The 23376-nt window shown below is 44.7% G+C and overlaps 1 protein-coding gene across 4 annotated transcripts; it reads right to left on the bottom strand.

The window, feature by feature from the left end:
• Window positions 1-11379: 11379 nt before the first annotated feature.
• Window positions 11380-19873, bottom strand: PRSS23 (serine protease 23). 4 transcript variants are annotated; one of them, XM_058823879.1, is made up of 2 exons: window positions 19712-19873; window positions 11380-14547 (listed from the first exon to the last, which is right to left on the bottom strand). In XM_058823879.1, the coding sequence occupies exon 2, from the start codon at window positions 14532-14534 to the stop codon at window positions 13416-13418; it is 1119 nt and encodes a 372-aa protein (XP_058679862.1). In that variant the 5' UTR covers window positions 14535-14547; window positions 19712-19873; the 3' UTR covers window positions 11380-13415. The 4 variants fall into 4 exon arrangements, with proteins under 4 accessions (XP_058679862.1, XP_058679846.1, XP_058679870.1 ...); XM_058823863.1 differs by lacking the exon at window positions 19712-19873 and adding an exon at window positions 19346-19489; XM_058823887.1 differs by lacking the exon at window positions 19712-19873 and adding an exon at window positions 18927-19018.
• Between the last annotated feature and the right edge of the window lie 3503 nt (window positions 19874-23376).

Genomic DNA, 23376 nt, shown 5'->3' with positions numbered 1-23376 from the left:
TCTATCATTTAAAACTTAATTGTAACTCTGCCTCAAATTTGCAACATACCAAATCTGCCTAAAATCACATCTGTCCTGATTATTTTGCTTCAGATATTTACATATGAATCTTGTCAGAAAGCTCTACAGCTGTTTGAGTTGTCATCATTTACTGTAAGTTAGATGAAGTTGTATAATGGGGTGAAAATGGCCTATAGGATTTATTTGTAGTGATATTATTCAGTTAATAATTTTGTTCAGTAAATTTCTCCTTAAAACCAACTAAAACATCATACTTTCTGAGGGAAAAAAAAACCACAAAAACATTTTGCCTTTCTCTTCTCTTCATCTATGTCTCTTTTCCTCCATGTCATTTTTTTTGCCCTCTTGTAGTAGAGAAATTTGTCTTCACTAGGGAAGTAGAAGAGGGTTTTCCATCCACTCCTACCTGGAACTGAGCCGCAATTCCCATCATGAGCAAACAGATTTCCAGTCCGTCTTTCACACCCCTTTTGCTGCCTTAACACTCCTCCTTCTTTACTCTTCTAACTCCATGGGCAGCTTATCCTGGCATTGCCTTCAGAACACTTTAAGCAGCTCTAGAACTCGAGGTCCTGTCTTAAATATTCTGCTCTGTAGCTCCGTTTTGCTCTCCACTGCAAGTCTCAGAGCTCATTGACTCTGCCAGTTATTGAGATTTCCTGCGACTTTCTTTTAGAAGATCCTGTTAAAGGACCTAAGATCCTGGCAAACTGAAGCTGTAAGATGGTGATGTTCCTGATGTTCAGCCTCCTGCTGACATGTTCTTGGAAACTAAACTCATTTCTGTAGTGAAATGAGGAGATGAAAGAGATTGTTGTACAGGTTAAAAAGAAAAGGCAACATTTGGGGTATTGAAATGTGTTTGCAGCAGTTATATCTCTCTTAACAGTTTTCTAAAAGTTGGCCCCAATCTGAGCAACCTCTACATGTTCAGGAAAAACCCAACCCTGTGTTTGCTCTACAGAGGCTTCTCCTGTGCAAATAAGTGCCACCTCTGAAGAGTTGAAGAAATTATTATGAAGAGATTACTGCACATGCTCAAACCTTTAATTTTCACCCTGTGTGCTCACACCATTTGTGCCCACAAGAGAGTGATGCTAACCAGCATGCTGTTAACCAGACTGCAAAGGCTTCCAACCCACCACCCCTCTATTGCTGACTGCTTCAGCTGAGGACACCAGGGACAAACATTGACTTTCCCAATGATGAAGAGCAGTGGCTGGTGCCAGAACCAAGGGCTGGGATCTGCACCACTCTGGGTGACCCAGGCTCCCAGGAGCACTGAGAAAGAAGCATTTTAATTCAGCATGGCATTGTTTAAAATAGGAGTAGGCGAAGGGATACGATTACAGAGCAGCTGGAAACTTTGCATTAGGAAGAAGAAGTGACAGAGAAGTTGACAAGGATCTAAATTTCCATATGAGACTGTGACTTGGGGCATCTGGTTTGGTATGGATACTGAAGGACGCAGATTTTTAGTCAATACAGAGGTGACACGGAGACTGAAGAAGGGAATGTGTGGCCAGGATATCCTACTCTTCTATCTTTGTGGAGTAATGAGGAACCAGCTGAGATCACTGATGATAAGAACTAGCTTAGGTGAAGGGATGAGCTCAGAAAGAGGAGAAAAATCCAGTAAACAGGTAACTGGCTGTGGTGGAGATGGGGTCTAGACTGAGAAGCCCAGTGAGTGAGCCTAAGACAAAGGCCTTGCATTCACTCTCTTCTCCAAGGAGCTCCCAGAAGTAACTTTGGTTAGTGCTTCACATGGGAAGGGGAGGGGTATTTCCCACTGAAATAGTTCTGGGGTGGAGAAGAGTTCTGGTGTGGCACATCCACAGCAAACCTGTGAACCATGACCTTACAATTTTAATCTTGAATGCTTTATTCTTTCTGTCTGGATGGACTTTTATTGATTTATAGAAGAGCTCCTCCCCAGGCTGTCTCCAGGCAGAGGCCAGTTCTTACCTGCCTCGTGGTCTAGCACTTTCATAGATACCTCTTGATTTTAACCTTACTGTGAAAAGCTCTAGATGTTTAGACAGCCACCAGTGAAGAAAAAGGGTTGAATCTCACCTATCATCTTGTGGATAGACATGCTCCAGAAGTTGGATCCCATAAGACTTTCCCATGCAGTTTAAGAGATCAAGGTCATTTTCAACTTGCTGGTGCTCAGACCACACAGCAGCTGGTAAATAATTCCATTTCTGATATACAGTCAGTCCTGGCCTTGACACTTTGTTTTGACACAAAATTATGATTTTGTTTGTGAGAGTGTTGCTCTCATCTTGAGAATGGATGGCATCCAAACATGCTCTTATCTTCCTTCCTAGGCTGGGCTTGCTCATGCCCATTGGTATTTGAAGAGTTGTTCAACACTCCAGAGGAAACAGAGCCACCTTTGTTTCCAAGCTCCTATTACTCACCTTCTTTATCTTTTAGCTAAAAGCTTTAATGGATCTGTTTTGCTGAAGCATTTGAGCTTGGAGGCTATGAAGAACTTCAAAGGTATTTAATAGCAGCTTTGTCATTGATTTTGTAAAAAGACCACATAGCTTGATTAAAAGTAAACCCTGCTCGCAATACTGCATGGAACTCTGCTGATCTATTTTTACTGCATCACAAATAAAGCCAAGGAGAGGGGGAAATCCCACTGAGTAACAGGATGTGCAGGAAGGACGGAGCATGTCTCCCTTCTGTATTATCCAGGTACTCATTAACTCTCTGATAACCACTTTAGACAACACAAAGTGGAATGTCTCCAGCACCAGATGGTAGTGATGAGGAAGAATGGGGAGTGCAGCAGACAAGATAAAACTTGGTAGAAAATATGCAGAGGAATTTCTGTTCATTAGGGCAGAGATTGGAATCTCAGAGTCCTAAGTTTCACCATTCCTTTGTTGTCAGGAAGTGTCTGAGAAGCATAAGGACAAAGATAACTCCTGTCCCTGGTCACAGAGCTGGCCCCTCCTCAAAATGCCCAACCACCCAGTGATGCAGTTTCTGCTCAAGGGATGGAGTGTCTGTGTATATACAAAACAATGCTCCATGTGTGCTGCTGACAGTGTGGGTACCAGATAGATCCCTGCAGAACAGTCCAAATTTGCAATCTCTGGACTCTTACAAAGTTCAGAAATGTGAGCGTTCTCTTGGCCCATGCAGCTTTAGGTCAAGGTTCACATACATTGATAAATCTTCTTAATTAAGCACTACCATGAGCTTTCTCCAGTGTGTCCCAGAACATTATAACATAGCTTCATCCCTTTCACAAAGAATATTTTTAAAGTGTTTTTTAAGAAACAAAAGACAAGCTCGGGCTGTAGTAGTGTGAAAGGGCTATTCTTCAGAAATTATCAGTTACCTTCAATATCCTTCTGGATTCATAAAAGTAAGGCTTTGTAATGAGGAAAGCATTTTCACAGACTAATGAAAAGTTCCTCTTTGAGTGAAGCAGAAGAATTTTATTGACAAGGATCCCACATAGGCTTTCAAACACTCACTGTGTAGATAGAAATTTTTGGAATGCATCTCCCGATGAGATATTAGACCTGTTATTAATTCTGTCTGTCATTTTTACTGAGAGCCAAACAAACTGCATATAGGATATGAAGAGCAAATGTAAACCTTCAGGGGCAAGTCATGCAAGAGCCCCCAAGATCAAAGCAAGCCATGCTTTCTCTTCAGCATGCCTTGTAACATACCATGTCCCGCCTTGGTAAGAATATTTAGCAGGCACATATCATGCACTAAGCAGCAAAAATATGTGCAGAACTCAGAATTTGCAGACTTTGAATTCCATGCTTATTAAAAACTATAGTAGCAATGGCACTCGGTCTCCTGTGAAAAGTTGTGAGACCTGAAGCCACCATATGCATTAATTCAGAGAGTTTGTGTGAAATAGTTCATTAAATCCTGCAGCCTGTTCCCATTTCACCTTCAAATTACAGGTCTTTCACAGAAGCAACTGTGTGTTGCTGAGCATATGGTTTCCTGTGGCTTATCCCTCAGCAGCAGGATTCCTGGAAAAAGTAATGCATTTGCATGTAAGTGACTAAGGGAAGGTGCCAGTGCTTGGTGTCACTGTAACAATAAGTCCCCTGCACGTAGGTCCTAAGCTGCAATTCTTAATGTATCTCAAGAAAAAGCATTATTATGGGAATGTGGGAGCAGCTGGAAACAGACGTGAGCAAAACAAATCCCAAACCAAATATTTGCTATGGAAGTACCTTAGGCAAACCTAAGAGTGATCAAACAGGATTTTTTTCAGATGACTCTGGCTGTTGCACTTATGATGGTATGGAAAACACAAATCCCAGTGCCAAGAAGCCAGGACTGCCCATGGCCCTGTTGTGGGGTAAACAGGGATCCTGGCAGCCTCTGGCTCGTTCTGGGTCACCCCTGTGTGCTGGAGAGCCCTCAGAGGCTGTGGCAGGGGCAAGGTGGTGATGCAGGGAGCTGTGACCCTCTCATCAGCAGCAGCTCTGAACAGTAAGGGATTGTGTAACACAGGGCCTGACATAATCCTAACTTTGATTCCTGATTCCACTCTTCCACTCAAATAAACAAGACATTTCATACCCCAAACTGAGGATTTCTACTAAAGCCTTCCATAAACTGACTTTACAGGCTGCTTTTGTAATCTTTCCAGATTGCAAGAATCAAAACTGAGAGGAAAAAGAGGGCAACACTGTTTTTTTTTTATGGAAGCAAAGGAAAAGATTCTTCCATTTCCAGATGTCTCACAGCCCTTTCAACTGTAAGGGAAGATATCATGACGACAGATTTTATGATTCTTGGCTTCATAATCACATGAAAATTGTATTTTATCTGACATCAAAAGAATTAGCTGTTTTATCATCATGGTGATGCTAAAGATCTTGCATCTGCTTAGATTAGTAACAATGCAAATAAGGCATCAATGGAATTAAAAAAACCCTCTTTTGTCCTTAGGCTGTATGTGTGGTTTTTTAGAGAATCAGCTCTATGAAGAAAGAGAACCAATACATATTCTGCATTAGAGTTCAAGAAAAATGAATGTGTACAATTTTTTCATGGGCTTGAAACCTAGATAATTTTGAAATTTTGTCCCATATGACCTCCAGTTATTTTGATAGCATTACACTAAATCTATGCCCCAAAACTGTAATCTTAGTTCATGTGAGTTCTTTCTCATGAAAATTAAAGTGAGGATGATGAAACAGGCCATCTATATTGCACATAATTCATTGCAGATTCTTAGCATTGTTCAAGCAATAATTTAATTTATAATAATTGGTTTTGGTGGACCTCATCTAACTAGATTTCAGCAAAGCAATTAAAATGGTGCCATACAGGGAATTATCAACAAAAAACTGGCTGAAGCAGAGACAAAATGTGCTGAAAGGGGAAGTGACAGGGTAGAGAGAGGTTACAAGCACAGCTTCTCAAGCATCACTCTTAGGCAGTCTGAACTAAATATATTCACCAGCAACACTTGCCTGAGAAGGAGGATCACATTAATGAAATTTGCTGATGACACAAAGCTGGGAAGAGCAGCAGAACGTCTCACAGGAGGAACTCAGGGAGCCGATTACTGAGAAATACCCTAAAGACATTTCATTAGACAAAGCTTAAGATCATGTACTTAAAAGGGGATTGTGTTTTCTGAGTGAGGTCTGGTGGAAACAGGGAGACAGAAAGTCTGTTTTTATGGTGAAGCCTGGGAAATGGGAATTTCTAAAGCGGATGTCTCCACAGTAGCCACCAGCTTGAGTCCAGCCCGTGCAGTTCAGGTTTTTAGTGCTGGCAACAGCAGCAGTGGCCACAGTTACTTAGAAAAAACAACTGTGTACCTGTTTGTACACAGTTATTTAATTGGTACCTATTTGAGCTGTACTGAAGACAGCTTCTGTCAGGTTCTTCTCTCAATTTTTATTGTTCTTCCTGTTAAATAATTATTTCCCACTGGAGGCAGATGGCAGGTATTGAGTATCTCATCCACAAAGGTGAGAGTGTGGCAATCCCTCTCCTGCTCAGCTGTTGCCAGGGACACCTCTGGGCGTGGGGAGAGGTCCTGCTGAGCAAAGCTGCCCTCCTTCCACCTGCAGGGATCCCTCAGCCTAGCTCTTTACTTCGGGGAAAAGACGTTTCAGAGTTTTTTCACACATCTGATGTGTTCCCAGCATGAAGGGTTGCTTTTCTGCCACCCACACTTTCTGAAGAAGTCTTTCCTGCCCTTTCGTTGCCCACAATGCTCCCTCAGAAGGGCTGGCTGGAGAGAAGTGCTCCCACACGCCTGGTGACATTTAGGCCGTGTGGCAGATCCCTCTGTGCCCGACTCTGCTCCCAGCCAGCACAATAGCTGACTGGGTGGGTGCAGGACAAAGCCCAGGGTGACATTTTCTTCCACCCCACGCTTCTTTGCTGAGTGCAGCTTTTGTGAGATGGCAGAGGTCAGAAAACCCTGTGGCCCCACCTGTTTGTGTGGGTTCCAGTCCCACGGCTGGCTGACCCTTTGCTGCAGTGAAGATCTTCTCATGTCCTCCTTGCCCCACCAACAATGAAACCAGCCCCTGTATGCTCCAGTCAGAGTGACAAAACCTCTGCAACTGATTCAGGAAAAACATGACTTTTGGACAGGAGAATTTTGTTGAATGCTGTGGATAAGACATAATATCATCTTCCATGTAGGGGTATCATCTTCATTCCCATGGGGACCAGAACGCAGCAGGAAAAATTACCTGTAGCAGGGTATGATTGGAAATTCATTAGGAAAATATGTTTGGTTTCTATGAACTCCTACTAATAGAAAAGACTTTCTTGAAACATCCTGATTTCAAAAGAGTTTTTATTAGAAAGGACTCTGACCGAGGTGCAAATTTTTGGCCAAGACGAAAGCAAGTATGACCTGTCTGTCCCAGAAAAGGCAGAGCAGCCAAGCTGTTGGGCAGCTCCCTCTTTGCAGCAGGAAAGCACAAACACACCAGTTGAACAGGCTCTCTTAAGTGCACCTGATCCCCTCACTTCTAAGGATGTCCATTCTTTTCCACCGCAGGAAATTTATTTTCCAAGAATAGGCAGGAACAGAAAAAGGATAGAAAATCTGGGGAAACAGATAAAAGAAACCATTTTCCTGCTAGCTCAGATTTGAACTCATCAAAACTACCCCATTTAAACCTACTCCTTTCTGTATAATGACAAATACAGAATCATAGAATGGTTTGGGTTGAAAGGGACTTTAAAGACCACCTGGTTCCCACCCTCTGCCATGGGCAGGGACACCTTCCACTAGCCCAGGTTGCTCAGAGCCCCATCCAGCCTGGCCTTGAACTCTTCTAGGGATGAGATATCCACAGCTTCTCTGGGCAACTTGTTCTAGTTTATCACCACCCCCACAGTAAAGACTCTTTTCCTAATATCTAAACCCATTCTCTTTCAGTTTGAAGCCATCCCCCCTTGCCCTGTTTTGTAGTCTCTCTCCATCTTTCTTGTAGGCTCCCTTCATATACTGGAAGGCCACAATAAGGTCACCCAAAAGCCTTCTCTTTTCCAGGCTGAACAATTCCAATTCACTTTGCCCTTCCTCAACTTCAGAAACAGGACTTTATGTCAGACAAGCCTTTACCAAACTTTTGCAAATGTGAACATTTTTCTGTTCTTCTGACCTTTCCATAGCAGTAAATATATCTGGCCTCAAAGGTGACGCAAAAAGGCAAAAAAGGCAAAAAATCACAGAATAATAGCATTTGCTGAGTTGGAAGGGATTCACAAGGATCATCAACTCCTGGCCCTGCACAGAACACACCAAGAACCACACCATGTGCCTGGGAGCATTGTCCAAACACTTATTGAACTCTGTCAGGCTTGGGGCTGTGGATACTGCTCTGGAGAGCCTGTTCCAGTGCCCAAGCACCCTCTGGGGGAAGAACCTTTTCCTGATATCCAACCTAAACCTCCCCTGACACAGCTTCAGGCCATTCCCTTGGGTCTTGTCACTGGTCACCAGAGAGAAGAGATCAGTGCCTGCCTCTCCCCTTCCCCTCACAAGTTGCAGACTGCAATGAGGTCTCTCCTCAGTCTCCTCCAGGCTGAACAGACCAAGTGACCCCAGCCAGTCCTCATATGGCTTCTCCTCAAGGCCCTCACTGTCCTCCTTTGGACACTCTCTCTAGTTTAATGTCTTTTTCTATTGTGTTTCCCAAAACTGCCCCCAGCACTCGAGGTGAGGCCATCCTAGTGCAGAGCAGAGCAGAACTTGCCCAGCTGGCCATGCTGTGCCTGATGCCCCCAGGACACCATCAGCCCTCCTGGCCGCCAGGGTGCTGCAGACACATGTTCAACTTTATGTCAACCAGCACTTTAATCATCATTAAATTAACTTCTTCATGTATGCAACCTGTGGAAAATCACCAAATCTATGATAATGTGGCAAAAAGCTGTCACAGGAAGTTGTTGTACCTTATTACTGCTGTCACTCCAATACGAACTTACAATCTTCATACTCTCATCACAAGCCAGAATTTCTTGAGTTTTTTGTTTTCAACTTGGGCACACTTGCTAGAAAAATACACTCTTCTCACCAAATCAGCATAATTGGTGATTTCCAAGACTGAAATGAGTGCAAACAAGCAAAGGTTATTAAAGATATCTCAGATATTACATATTACATGTGCCATTTAAATCATTATTATTTGCTGAGACTAATAGAAGTGTTTAACTTCTTGCATCTGCTTATGCACAAATCTTCTAAACGGAATTCATTGTAAAATAAAACAAACCATTGTCCATGAAAAGTTTGCAGAGGAACATTCACCATCTCCTCCTTGAGCCACAACACTTAATTACTGTTAGAGATCTTTCGATAAAAACCAAAGAGTGTAAGCCTGCTTCATGGCTCAGCCTATGCCCATTTAGTTAAAAATCAATCCACACCCAAAGCATCGCTGATAATTTTATCCTGGGAATAACCAGTGTTGATAATAGTGTCTGGAGCATGCTGAGGTACTTCTCTTCCCTTGCATAACCATTCACCTATAAAAGCCCACACTACCTTTGCCAGCAGGCACAAAGCACGTGCAACCTTATAGTCACCATGTAAGACAGAAAAAAACATCTCCTAGGAGGAGGAGATCAGGTTCCTAATGCTTATGTCACTGTCACTCTTCTTTTATGTATCTATTAGACAAGTCACAGCCTAAACTTCTCATCTGTGCTGCACACTGGCTTCAGAGCTGGCACTAAGGTGCTCCTTTGAAGAGACCTAACTTACTTCAGCTCCTAAGTTTTTCTTCTCCACCTGGGAGAACAAGGAATGAAAAGTAACAGTATTATTTATAAAAACCCTACACACATGCACATCCACAAAACTGATGCTCTAGGAATCCTCGCCCTGTGACACAAATCACACTGCCCTTTCACTCTCTGCTACTCTTCTCTATCCGTGCTTCCTTTTTCTTCCAGAAAAGCAAAGAAGTTTTTACCCACCCAACATACTTTATGCACTCACTGAAAGCTTCTCTTCCCAAGGCCTGTGCATATTGAGTTGGCAGGCTACCAAACCCTGCTAACAAATGGCAGATTAAGTGGAAACACGGAAAAGAATTTCAAGCATGTATTATACTAGCTCGGGGTTCAGCCTGCAACTTTAAGATGAGGGCTGCCCTCTAACCAGGCAGGCCTGGAATTCAGTTGCAAAACAATTACAGATGCAAGGAAAATACTTTTTCTCTGAAAAGGAAACTTGATGATATTCTGCAGTCTTTGGTAGGCTAAGTTCAGTGTGTGCTGGGGAAGAGCTCGGCAGGGTCTGTGTTCTCTCGAGACCTCACTTTCCATCACCAGCACTGTTCTCTGAGGGATTTATAGTAAATGAAGTAAAATTTTTCATATGTCAACCTCTTACAGATGCAGGAGCAGACTTTAATCCTTTTCAATCACAGTCAAAACAGTGCCTCTATGTCCATCTACTGTCTTGCCTTCATATACAAGAATAATGAGGCACTTCATTCAGTCCTGCAGGTCACAGGCAGTCATTGGCTGGACAATGAAATTTCAAGTGCCATGCCTGTATATAAATTAGTTAGGTGTGTTTTCTTGATGAGCCTTATTTTGGCTGCATGTCTATCTTTCTCATAATTTTAAAGTTCTGGTTTTAAAAGAGCCTACTTTGCAGCATCAAAGCAAATATCCTCAGGATGTAATTTTCAAACCTGTCTAGCATGCCCAGCCTTGCTGCACATGATTACACTGGCAAAATTACCACCAACTCGGGTGGGCACAGTGCTGAAGTTCAGCACCACAACTCTGCCTGTGTTATCTGAGATTTCCTTTTCTTTCTAAAACTGGAATGTTTGCACAGGGTGTGCAGTGGGAAGAGACTCTCCCACTCCTGATTACACTGAACTTGCTGCACGCATTCTTAGAAAAAAACAAAAAATCCACCTTGCTCACATCACCCTAGAGGAAATGGCCTCAAGTTGTGCCAACGGAGGTTCAGACTGAATATTAGGAAAAGTTTCTCCACCAGAAGGGTTGTCAAGCATTGGAACAGGCGGCCCAGGGAAGTGGTGGAGTCACCACCCCTAGAGGTTTTTAAAAGACGTAAATGTGGCACTTCAGGACATGGCTTAGTGGTGGACCTGGTCATGTTAGGTTTACAGTTGGCCTTGAAGATCTTAAAGATCTTTTCCAGCCTAAATGGCTTTGTGATTCTGTGAAAAGTTCTTAGCCTACAATCTGAGAAAGCAGTTGAGAACACAGGATCAGTGGATGGGAAATACATCCAATAAATCAGGACTGATGTTCTCAAGCCCACATGACGTAGTGCGCATTGTTAAAGGTCAGGAAACTTGTACGAACAGCAATTTCAAAAAGAAAAACTTTCTGCATCCAGTGTTTCTCTAAAAACTCTGAGTCTCACTGTTGGCCTCAAAGGAACTTTTTTTTATACTGCATCAACTAAAAGAAAAAGAAGATGGACTGACCTCAATTTTGACCTTATACTGACTGGTTCACATTCCTCCATAGTTTATTTACCCTGAAGTTCATAAAAACAATGTGGCTTTTCAGTCTAATAGGTTATTTTCAGCTCTAACTAATCAGAGCTCATGACTGGCTTTGGAACTGTAAGAGTCATACAAAAGCTAAGATTGATTATTAGCATCCAAATGTGTTAAAGTATAAAGTAATTAAGTCTACCAAAACCCCAAAAACAATACACCAAAACAAAAACTTCCAACAGGTAAGAGCAGAAGAAAATTGAAGGAAAATAAACAGCACTGAGGATTTCAATAAATCTGTATCTGAATGTCTTTACAAATAAGCAGCTGAAATGAGATTGAAAGTGCAACCCAATACAGCACAAATACAAGAATGTCTGCATTGAAATTCCATAACTTTTCTTTATTCACTGTGATACATTCAAACAAAAGTGCTCCAGATAACATCCACAGAGTAAAGGAAATTAAAACAAAAAGTCAGAAAAAGACCATCAGATACATATGGTGATTATTCATATTTCAAAGCATTAGTAATTGCTTGTATCTGAGTGCACCAAAAACCCACATGAGAGTCCACATTTTTGTACACTGCTTCTATAAAAATAATAATCATAGGCAGCTCCAGCATAAATGTTTGTCAGAACTAGAGCCAAAGCCACCACAAAGATAAAGCACCATCAGGCAAATGTTTACAAATGCCGTAGTAATTAGTAGAGTGTAAAAAAAGGCTTAGCTGAATTAACATTTTCCTTGTATTGGTATAGCACAGGGAAGCTCTGCTTGGATTCACTCCTTCCCAGCTTTGATATTTCTCACCAGGGACGTGCATTTGCCCCACAACACCAAGCACCATGGGCAGCTTGGGAAGCTTCAGGAGTCAGTGAGGGGTGGATGGAAGAGGAACAGGAGCCGGTCTCTATCTTCCTACTTTAAAAAATCATCCTGGCATGGCACCATGTCCTCAACCATGTCACTGAAATACAGTGGCACAATCCACCTAAGAAAGGCTGGCTGCACAGACCATGCTGATTTCCAAATGCTGTTTGCTGAGCTACAATATTTGGCGGCACTGGTTTTACCCCAAAAAGACGGTTCTTGTTTTCAACTCTAATTCTTCTACAGTAAAAATATCACTTATCACTGTAAGAGACAGCAGAGGATCACTTAATAGCAAACCCAGGCTGCATCCTATAAAGTGGTTCTATTCCAGCTGCAGAAATCCTGAACTGTGCATTTGCTAAGAATTATTTGTAACTCAACAGCTAGGTGGGGAGGAATATTCCTTTTCCAAAGCCACAAGAAACATTAGTCAAGATGTCCAAATTACACTGTCAATGGGATATGGCTGAGAGACACTTTTAAGTCTAGGGTCCCTCTATGTGGTGTACTATTAGGTAGAACAGCAAGGATCTTCAACAAACGGGGAAAACTCAGTAGAACCCTTGTCCGGCTCTCTCCTTTACCTGCTCTGCAGGCAGCAATTCAGACAGACAGCAAGACGGAAGACAGGCTTCCCCTCTGAAAATCTGAATTGCTGACATGAGATTTTCCTTAAAAGGCCCAAGTAGGTCATAAACAGAAAAGCCCCTTTCCTCACATGCTTTCTAGTATATTCATAGGGATCCTGCTCCTTCATAGGTCCCAGCTCCTACATGGATTTCATCCCACGTGCAATTAGTGTTTCTCAAAGCAGGATGTAACGGCACTGATCATATGACCAACATCATCTTCACAGTCAAATCATTACAACATCAAGGTCTGTCTGCTCAAAAAGCATTTTTCTTAACTGTGTTACTAATAAAGTCTCAAATCACTCAGGCTGAAAGGAAGTTAGAAGTGTTATGTGGTTATTTACCCTTCACGCTATTTGTGTGGCATTCATCTCCCACGGCGCATGCCTTGCCCTTTTCACACTCCCTTTTCTCATGCAGGAACACAAAGCTGTAATGTTTGGGTTGCAAACACCATTAAATGCCCCTCTTCAGTCCCCAACAGCATAGAAATATTTTCTTTTAAAAGTTCAGATCAAAGCATTTCTACTAATCCTAGGATTTATTAAAACAAACATTGTAGGCATGAGATAGTCAACAGCGTCCCTTTTACAAGATTCTTTGGAGACGGTTCTGTTTTCATACTGTTTACTGATCCGCCCCTAATTAATCTTCAGTCGCTCAGCTGCAAATTCAGCAAGTCCACCTGCTCCTTCCCCACCCAGCAGACGTTCCTTTCTCCCCAGTTTCAGGCTGTAATGATAGCACCAGCCAGTCCCTGTCCCAAGAACAAGGTGGCTGGCTTGAAAAGCTACATATAACCTCTTGATGTTACGTGATCACATGCATTTGCAGCACAAAGTCTAGCCTTTCCTCAGATGAGTAACTAAAACCAGTCATTAAGTGCTTTCATGGAGTTTCATTGTCTTTATCCTTCCCTGCAGTCAAGGTAGTTGCCTTTGATCCAGTAACAGATCTGTGCGTATTTGAGCGGTGTGATGCGAACAGCTACATTGAAATCCTGCGGGGTGCCATTCATGTCCACCCACTGATGGCCTGAAAATATACCAATAATTTTACGCTCCCATTTGTGATTCTGCCTCTTCCACATCCTCACATACACCCCAGATCCACTGGCACCCGGCTGGGCATCGCACTGCTGGTACAGCAGGTCGTACGTTTCGTCTTTGACATCGCAGAAACGGTAAACCAGGTTTCCTGGACGGTCATTGTCGTAGCCAGAGAAGTGAATCCTCCCTCCAGGTAAGTGTCTTGCTGGTGGGCTCACACCTATCTTCATAAACTTTCTCTTATGTGGCTTCTTCAGCTCCAGCAGGGCATAGTCATAATCCATGCCGATGTCATTGGCATTGCCTTTGATCCATCCTTTGGGGACATGTGTCCGTTTCACGCGGATCCACTGGAATTTCATTTTCTCAGGCATTGCCGAGTTGGTGATATTGGACCCCTTGCTGCCATCTTTCTGTTTGGGCTTTAGGAACCCCACCCGCAGTTTCTGAGCTCCCTTGACGTAACTCTTTCCATCATGGATACAATGAGCGGCAGTAAGAACGTGCTTTTCGGCCACCAGCGTCCCCGTGCAACCCGTAGAGAGCTTCACCGACGTGGAGAACGGGTAATTCAACAAGAAGTCCTTCCCAAAAATGCTAAACCTGCTGTCATAGCCATAGATCTGCCTCTTAGTTCGAGCTCTGCCTCGGGAGCCGTCGCCGTCGTTGCTCAGGATGTAGATGCCCACCTCGGTTTCCGTGAGGCTGCCGTTGGCGTACAAGGTTTCGTAGGACAGGTAGTTCTTCACCTCCTCGTACGTCGGCAGCGGAGAGCTTTTGTGGCATGCTGGGCCACACGGAGATACCACTTCCAGTCTGGCTTCAGCATCAAACTGGGGCCTGTCCAAGTTCAGGGTAGACTGCGGCAGGATAACGGGAACTCTGTAAGACGGCCAAGTTGGCTTCCAGTGAGGACTGGAAGGCATCACATCTTTAGCAGCACACAAAAGGAGGATTAAAGTGGACAAGGCTGCCATTCTGAATGTCAGTCTGTGGAAGGCAAAAGCAAATACAGTTATTCACCCAAACCCGTTGCAAGATTATCCTACCTTGCTAAGTAGTGGCTTGCTAACCCAGTATAGATGTAATAAGGGTCAAGCAATTTGAATGGAGTTAACTTACATTAAGTAGCTCAGATTTCTCAGTGCCAAACTAATGCCTTAGCCGGAGTCTCAAAACAAGTGTCCCAGGTTAACACTGAAATACAGGACATTTAACCCTCAGGTGTGCTGAGCCAACAACTCCCAGCTGACATCAGTGGGAAGTTATAGTACTTGTCTTCACACAGTTTAAAGAAAATTCAGATTCTGTTTAAATCCATTCATCCAGTAAACAGAGCTCCTGCAAAAAGTAAATGTGTCTGTCTTCAGCTAGACTAGAACACTCTCTGAAAGCTCTCCCCTGCTCTCTGACTTTGCTGAAAGATGTCCTTTAAATCCCTTCACACCATTTGCTGTCTCAGCCAGAGACACCAGGCTGATGGCAGGGACAGGTGGGGAGGGACAAAGAAGGTGACCTGACAGGGGCTGTGCTGCAGAACACAACCACAGAGGAGACTCACTTCCCCCTGCAGCTCACAGCAGACAAAGGCTCTGCACCAAGTGGCACTGGCCCTCCCCAAGAAAGGGTGATATGATTACACACAGGCAGCTAATGAAGGAAGATTACAATTCTTGAGGGAATTTTCAGTTAACACACTGGCTTATTGCTTTATAAACTCAATTAATTAGAAATGCAAACCAACCCCCTCTGAGCACAGGGAGGCAAATGTGGCTGTAAATGTGTTTATGAACCGCAGGCAGAGTGCCTGGGACTGCAGAGAACAGCGTGCACTACAACTGTGTCAAAAAAATGCCTAACTTCAGTTTATTTGAAAATTAGCCATACAGCTGAATCGCTGCAGGAGGCACTGTGCCCTGGGCGAGAAGGCAGGCAGGATCTCCCTCACACAAAGATTATTCAAAGGAAAGTTCACCGATATGTTGAGCTTACACATATTTAAAACCCTGCTGAGGTTACACTGATCACAACTGCAGGATCATTCCTGAAATGCCTCAAACGAGTAAACCAAAGCAAATCACACAGGAAATGACCACAGATATCTAAGAATAAAAAAGAAAAATCCTTCTCTCCAGTGCTTTGTGTAGAAATACTCCATCCCTAAATTGCATCAAACAAAACTTTGAAAGCTACAGGCTGCTGATGTCCAGCGGTGAAATATTGGGCCCAGATTCTTAGAATTTTGGTACCATCCTCTTTAGGAACAGAGGTTATCATTAAAGTACACAATGTTTAAAATATCAATTGACTCATGCAAGATATCAAAAGACTTAAAAGTCCAAAACCAGATGTAGATGAACAGAACTGACACTACTGAAACCCACAGAGGCAGGTGGACTCTTTCAGGACTCTTTCAGAAGTGACCACACATTCTGTTGGCAAATTTTTCATTAACAAACAGAACATCTTTAAAGGAACATACTTTTTTCCTAGGTTAGTCTCCACCAAATATGATGCATTATACCTAACTGATGACTCATGCTGGCAAATAAAAGCCATTATAAACATTAATCAGAATTGCATCATGTTATATGTCTCAAAATCAGAAAATACTTGGTATTCAAGGAAAACCAAACACTCCTCTGACTCCTTCCACAGCAAATTTTAGTATTGGATGTGGCTGCATTTTGCAAGCTATGAAATGAAAGACTTCCAAATGCTGTAAGGACGGCACAGGGAACACCTGCTATATTATCACATCTATTGTTGGAGGACAGTGATTAGGAAGACAGAAAAAAAAAAAAAAAGGTAACAGGGACAAAAGACACTGCTCCATCCCCACAAAGACAATATACACTGGTATGAGTCAACTGCTAGCTGTCCTGCTTGTGTCAGTGAGGGCTGCATGCAGCAGTGCTCACTAGTTTCACAGTCAGAAGCTGAGGGCAGACTAAACCACAGTTAAATGTGCATTAGCTATGATCCCATCAGTAAGAGCACGTATTTCTAGGCAGTTTGCCCTCGCTGCCCTCAGACTTCTTGACAGATTGCATCTCTCTAAATTGCACCACCCATGCCACTTCTTGGAGCTAAAACCCACCCATGCTAACTGAGCCTCTGCTGGCCCTTGGCTGGTTTATTTAGCTGGCAGGGGAAAACCAGAAGCATCCTGTCAGTTGTTATTTGCACAAGCAGCCAGATTCCCTCGTGCCTGTCAGCACGGCGACCCGATGGAGGGACTGTGTGCCAAACAGCTCCTCTGCTTCCTCCGAGATGATCATCTGGGCTGAGGAGAGAGATTACCTCGCCCTGCAGCCTGCCCTGCCTTATCTCCCCACCATCCCCAGCCCAGCACCGCCAGCGCTTGGAAGGGCAGCTTCAGACAGCAGAGGGCAGCCGCCCTATGAGGAGAGCAAGACAGGAGATGGGACTCGAGCTGGTCCCAGAAAAAAGGCTTCAGAAGGTGTATTTGTGTCTGTGCTGTGTAAAGTGGTACTTACTCCACGTCTCTGAGCAAGCCTCCACTGCTGCTTCTGTGCTGTGATCACATTGCAGCTCTAGGGGATAAAAAAGCCTTTTCACCAGTTACAGAATGCTTTTATTATTTAAGATGTTATTTAAACCTGACAATAAAATACAGTTGTGAGTTTATGTAGAAGCTAAACAGTGCTCATTTACTGAAGTTGTCATAGTTAAATTCCATCTGGAGACATAACTGGTACTAAATCAGATCTGGGCAGCAATAGAATAAATATGTCTTACTTATCACAGGATGCAAATTAGCCCACAGTACCTCTTTCTGTGTAGATCCTTCCTCTTAAAAAATAAATGAATTGAAAAAGCAGTCTACATTTACACAGAGACTCTCCAGTAATGCTCTTCTTTCCTTTTACTTTCTCTTCTCATTTGAAACACAATCAGACGGCTGCAAAAAACCCCAGGGTTAAAAAACTCTCTGTCCTCAGCTACTTACTCATGGGTGACCCTGGGAGATGCTCTCAGACTGAGCAGACGGGTGAGGAGTGAGCACTTCCCTGCACGGCTATCACAGAGCGGTGCTGAATGAATTACAACGTGCTGCTCTACTGTAGCTCTGCTCTTCTGTTTCTATTTAAACTGTGTCATAAACTCAATCCACCCTTTGACTCAGCACAAAGCCCTACTCTGACATCCAGCCTAGGAACCCCCTAGAAGCGGTTTGTACATAATCACACTCGCTAATGGCATTAAAATTGTTTAGAGAATGGAAACAGTGACAGCTACCCCGGGGCTCTCCGTGCTGCTGAAACACTTTACAGACACATTTTCCTGCTTGCTGTGGGCATTCACGCCCCAAGATAGATGCTGCTGAAAGAAAACTGCCTTGTTCAGGATGGACATGAATAATTTTCTAAAAGGCAATTAATTTTTCTGCAAGAGTTCACTACTTCAGGGGTGGTTCTTGTAGTAGATGGTTAAATAACAATAAATCATGGATCATCTAGTATGAAAGACCATGAACCAGTCTCCATTACATTTTGAAATGAAGAAAGTTTTTCCACAGCGCTGGAAGCCAGAAAGATTAACATACCAAAAAAAAAAAAAAAAAAAATCAAGAGAGAACACCAAGACAGTGAGAGAGAAAAATCTGCCTCGAACCAAATCATAAAGGAGAACTAAATCACTGTCAGTGCCGTGCCAAAATACCTCTGCTGCTTTTCCTGGTCACAGAACTTGTTAAAACACAGCAAAAATAATGGAGTTGCACTTTAATAACTACAGAAGCCTTCCTGCCATTAAAATCTAACAACTTTATTAGCCTGCCTGGGACGCTGAGGGTGGTGCGAGGGTTACACTGCCTTACCTGCTGGACTGAGGGCTCTAGGAAGAGATGCCTTGGAAAGCCTGAAGCTAACTTTGATACTGTCAGGCCACGGGTGTGTCCATTAGCACTCACACCGGGCACAGCGGCTCTTTTGGCACGCGCGCCAGTGACAAGGACACACGGAGAAAAGGGAGCATAGTACGTGTTTCCATTTAGTCCGACTCCTAGAACTGCCTCCTTTCACCCTCCTTTTTTTCTGCTTTCTCTTTCCCTGCATGTCAGGCAGCTTCGGTATCACGGCACAAGAGCAAGCTGCATTACGAGCAGACGGTGACGGTGTCTGCATAACGGGGTGAAGCTGTGGGAAGGACCTGCATCCCCAGGGCTCCCAAACCACCTGAGTGACGGGGCGCCCTCGGACCTTGCAAAAAACAACTTCCCCAGGCTCCAGCAGCCGCTTCACTGAACAGCTCGTGTCACGTACGTCTTAAAAGGCCACCCCAAAAATACCGATGTATTCAAACACAGCGACGAGCCCAAGTACGGCACCACAGCGGAGCGCTACCTTCAGACGCCTCCAAAGCACGAAAAGGCAGCGAAGGCGACTTTCACCCCAGCTGTTCCCTCCTCAGCCGCCGTGCTTTCAGAGTTGGTCCCCGGCAGCGGCGGCGGACCCGCAGCGGGGACCGGCGGGCAGCGGCCGCGCTCGCCCTTTTGTGGCCGGCGCCGCCGGGGAGGCGGTGCCCGGTGCGCTCCGGTGGATGCGAGCGGGGTTAAACATTAAGCCCAGCGCGGAGGGAGCGCTCGCCGCGGGCCGGGACAGGCGCTGCCCCCGCCCGGAGTCCCGCCCGGCCGGGCAGGTGAGGCAGTGCCCGGGGCAGCGCAGGGCGAGCCCGGCGCTCACCATCCTCCCGCCGCCCCTTTGTCCCCCGGGGCGACCCGCACCCCGCGGCGCCCTCCCCGCCGCCGGGGCCCGCTACCTACCGGCTCCCCGCAGCAGCGGCGGCGGCTCCGGGAGCGGCTCAGGCAGGTGGCGGGGCCGGAGCCGGTCCCATCTCTCCCGCCGCCTCCGCGGGGCTCGGGAGCGCCTCCCTTCCCTCCCTCCCGCCGGGTGCCGGCCCTCGGCGGCGCGCTCGGAGCGGGGCGGGCCGGGGCGGGGCGGAGCGGCGCCTCCCGCAGGTGGATCCGCCGCTGGAGCCCGCCGCTGGAGCCCGCCCCGCCCCGCAGCGCTCCCGTCGGCACCGCGGGGCCCCGCCGCCCCTGCCCTGCCCTGCCCTGCCCTGCCCGAGCCGTCCCTCCGTCCACTGCGCCCCCGCCCCAGTGCGGCGTCACCCCCCTTTAATCTCTTACTGCTATTTCCATTTATTTCCCGAGGAAAAACATCGTGGCTTTTCCCCAGCCTTGTTCTGGCACGACGGGCGGCTCAGGGGCTGCCGTCTCGGTGCGAGGTTTTGGGGTGCAGCCCGTGGCGCTTCTGCAGCCCCAAGGGCAACAGGTTCTTTGTCCCCCGTGTCTGGGTCCTCAAGTCCCTTTTCAGCGGGTTCCTGGTAACTCTTGAGCTCCCTCGGATTTCCTGCCTCCGCAGGGCATCAGCTCCAGGAGCTTTGCGGTCACTCACCCGTGTTGCCTCATCAGGCGGACATTTAAATTTAATTGTCCGACACATTGTTTGCATGGGTTTTAATTACTCATCTTTCTTGAAGCTTTATAATGATATCTGGCAAGAAAAGAGGAAACCGGAGCCAAGAAGGCAAAAATACTGAAATGTTTTAACTCCACAAGGAAAAGTCACCCAAGAAAAATTTTTTCAAAATTCCCAGTTGATCACCATTATTCTCTAAAGGAACTAGAAATTTCATAGGAGTCAATTTATTTACAATCTTCAGCTGAGCTTTTCAAGACACTGCTGCCCTTACAAAGGATGAGAAGAGCCTGAAGCAAAGCAAAACCTATGCCTCAGCCGTGGCAATCTGTGAAGAGCCAAAATATGACAGGATTTTACATTCTCAGACATGATTTCTCTAATTTGCATTTGCTTGGCCCTAGCACCATCCCCATCTGGGTCTACAGAAAGATTTTACCAAATGAATGAAAAAAGCACATACTAAATAATAATAATTTTAAAAAGTAGCTACTCAGACAGCTAGAGAATACAACTGGTGTTGGAGAAGGGCTGGTGACACCAGTGCAGCTGCTCTTGGGCCATGAGGGAATGACCATGCAAGTGAGGCAGATCCCTGGAGCATGAGCAGACAAGGCAGTAGACAAGTCAGGCTCTGTTTGCAGTGCCATACTGACCATAGATCCTTCCTGATGTGACTCTGTCTATCACATCTGACAAGGTGTGCAGGCTCAGAATCTTTGTCCTATACACACACATTTGCTGATTTGCATGATGGAAGGGCTAGCCCATGCCTTGTAGGAGTGGAAATGTTGTGAGGTTTGGTTATAGTGGGTCTCAGGGCTGCAGCAGGGGTCCAGGTCAGTTCTGGCTTCCCATGGACATGCAGTCTCTTGTGTCACAGCTGCCATATGTGCTCCAGGGCCTTCCAGACCCAAATTCAAATAGACACTATCCTAGAGGATATGATGCTGATAGAAGTTTTTACAGCAGATAGGGGGACAGAGATACAGAGATGCTAAGATGTGGGACTCACCTCACTTAGTTGTAGGGGTTTGGGGTGCCCTGGGCTATCCATGATACAATACAGGACTGCAAACCTTCCATGCCTGAAGCAGCAGCAGTGGACATTGTCCTTGCCTGTGGCAGGGTGTTTGTCACCAGGAGATCTCTGAGATCACTTCCAACCCAAACCATCCTGTGATGATGTGATTCCATGAAGTGTGTCTCTATGTACAACACAGGTGGATGAATAAGAACAACAAGGCTTGGTGTCTACAGACCCCCTCCTGAGAATGAAACCTTAAAGAAAGTGTTGGGTGAAACTGTCATGACAAAAGGAGTGGAGAAGAATGTTTAGTTTGAAATTTAGTTAGTGGACATTCTGTTGTCATAAAACCTTCTGATTTCTATTAGTTTTAGTGTATACATTAAACCATAAGCTCAGAAAAGACAGTTTGTCTGGCTTGTCTTTAGAAATAATGAACTACTGTCCTGTTCTATTGAGCATCTATAGACAAAATTTTCTGGTTTAACTTCCTAATTCAAAAGAGGGGAAAAAAAATATAGATTTCTTTTTCCCCTATGTGTATAACTCTTAAGAACCAAGAGCTCTGGTAAAATTGGGCTGTACAAGTTTTTGGTTTTTCTTACAGAGAGTGAAGTCCAAGATCTGAGTGTTTCTGTGAGCCATTGTTGAGGCAAAGAGCAGTGACAATATACATAAGAGTGAAGAGGTATTAGCTGTACTATATCGTCAAGTGATAACACACACACTGACTTTTCAGCACCCTGTGAGTAAGCTGAAAATGAAACAGTCTACAGGTGGGAGCCCTAATGAATGGCACTGTCAGGAGATAATTTCTCATGGTTGAAGAAATCTTTTATTCTGCAGGGAAGTGAAGTAACCTGGCATTACGGTCCTGTGCCAGATTCCGCTGCAGACAATGAAGTGATTTCAGAGGCCACTGAGTCTGGAAGGAAGAATGACAACCCACAGTTGGCTCAAATCAGTCTCCCCATTGCTCACTGCTGATGCAATGCAGAAGAAAAGTCCTTGGAGTTCCCCACTGCAGTGGCAGCTCTCCAGCCAGCTCCCTCTGCTTTCCCTGAGACACAGACCCATCCTCACAGATGCCCTGATTCCTGAAATGCTTTTTAACTGTCAGAGAAAGTTAAAGGTGAGGACACTCTCTACCCCTTTAAAAACAGTCTATTTTGAAGGCAGGAATGATGCAGACTTGGACTCTGGAGAAGAAAGTACTTCTCTCATCCCCACCTCTACTTCAGCTCAGTATTTCAGGAAGGCTCTGGTGCCACAATTCCCAAATCTGTGCAACAAGTGTGAGAGCATATCCTATCTCAATGAAGTGTTTTGATGACAATTACAGTGGTGACTCTCCCATGACTGGGTGCTGTGCTGATGGGAAGGGGAGGGACAGACATTCACCTCAAATGAGCTGCACCACAAGATAAAAACCATTAGGAGAGAAGGTTTTCAAGACTTTGGATGCAAGGGTGGTGGGGAAGGTACTTATTCCTAGTTCCCAGAAGCTAAATGCTTTTACTGTCAGCTCTGAAAGGAAGCACGTCAGGACTGGGAATCTGAGTTGCTTAGTTTATGGAAAAGATTGCCAAGTGGGAAAACTGACAGCTGAATGTATACAATATCCTTCCTGTGTTGGCAAAATTCTTGACATCAGCAAGTGACATTGTGGAGCAGCATGGAGGAGGGCCCCGGCCTTGCAGGGACTCCACTGATGATAAAGACAATGAAAAGCTAGTCATGACCACTCTAGGTTCCTCTTGTGGGTCTTAAGGGGCTACCTCAGAGGGCAAACAATCACATGCTAAATAGGATGTAAGTTAGGCCAGACAATCCTTCCTTAAAAGAGCTCATTTATTCTGCTGTCTAGCATGAGAAGTTAGATCTAACTTTTTGGTGCCTACAGTTACATGAAGTGAAGCCCACTCAGTGTGTCCATCTTCTTCCTGGATGGATAGGGATATTTGAGCATCTAGTTGCAATTCACTCAGACAGGGGAAGGTTTCTGCTGCACCTGCAGATACAATTGCAAATAAAAGGCCTTGCCTGAGAAAACGCAACCTTTACTGAAAGTTTCTAAATCTATTGAAAAACTAATCTACTACTATATGGGAAACACAAGAGGTAACATTGGGCTGAAAATACACTAGGTTTAGGAATGATTTTGTAGCTGTTTTCCCCCCACCAGAATTTTCAATTTAAAGGCTTAATGGGATTATCCATATCTGTCAGACATGACATGGGATTCTTTAAGTACATCATATTATGTAGATAGTTTTGTTCAAACTATGAGGTGCATAGAAAGAAGAAAAAGAGAATTAATATTTTGAATTCAGTTTGTTTCAAACT

The sequence above is a fragment of the Ammospiza caudacuta genome, chromosome 2, assembly GCF_027887145.1.
Source record: "Ammospiza caudacuta isolate bAmmCau1 chromosome 2, bAmmCau1.pri, whole genome shotgun sequence".
NCBI classification, from domain to species: domain Eukaryota; kingdom Metazoa; phylum Chordata; class Aves; order Passeriformes; family Passerellidae; genus Ammospiza; species Ammospiza caudacuta.
The sequence above is the reverse complement of the archived record's forward strand: the minus strand, read 5'-3'. Positions and strand labels throughout refer to the sequence as shown.

Bases quoted from the DNA above. Each gene is read 5' to 3' on its own strand.
- PRSS23 (XM_058823879.1), bottom strand. From the start codon at position 14,534: ATGGCAGCCTTGTCCACTTTAATCCTCCTTTTGTGTGCTGCTAAAGAT.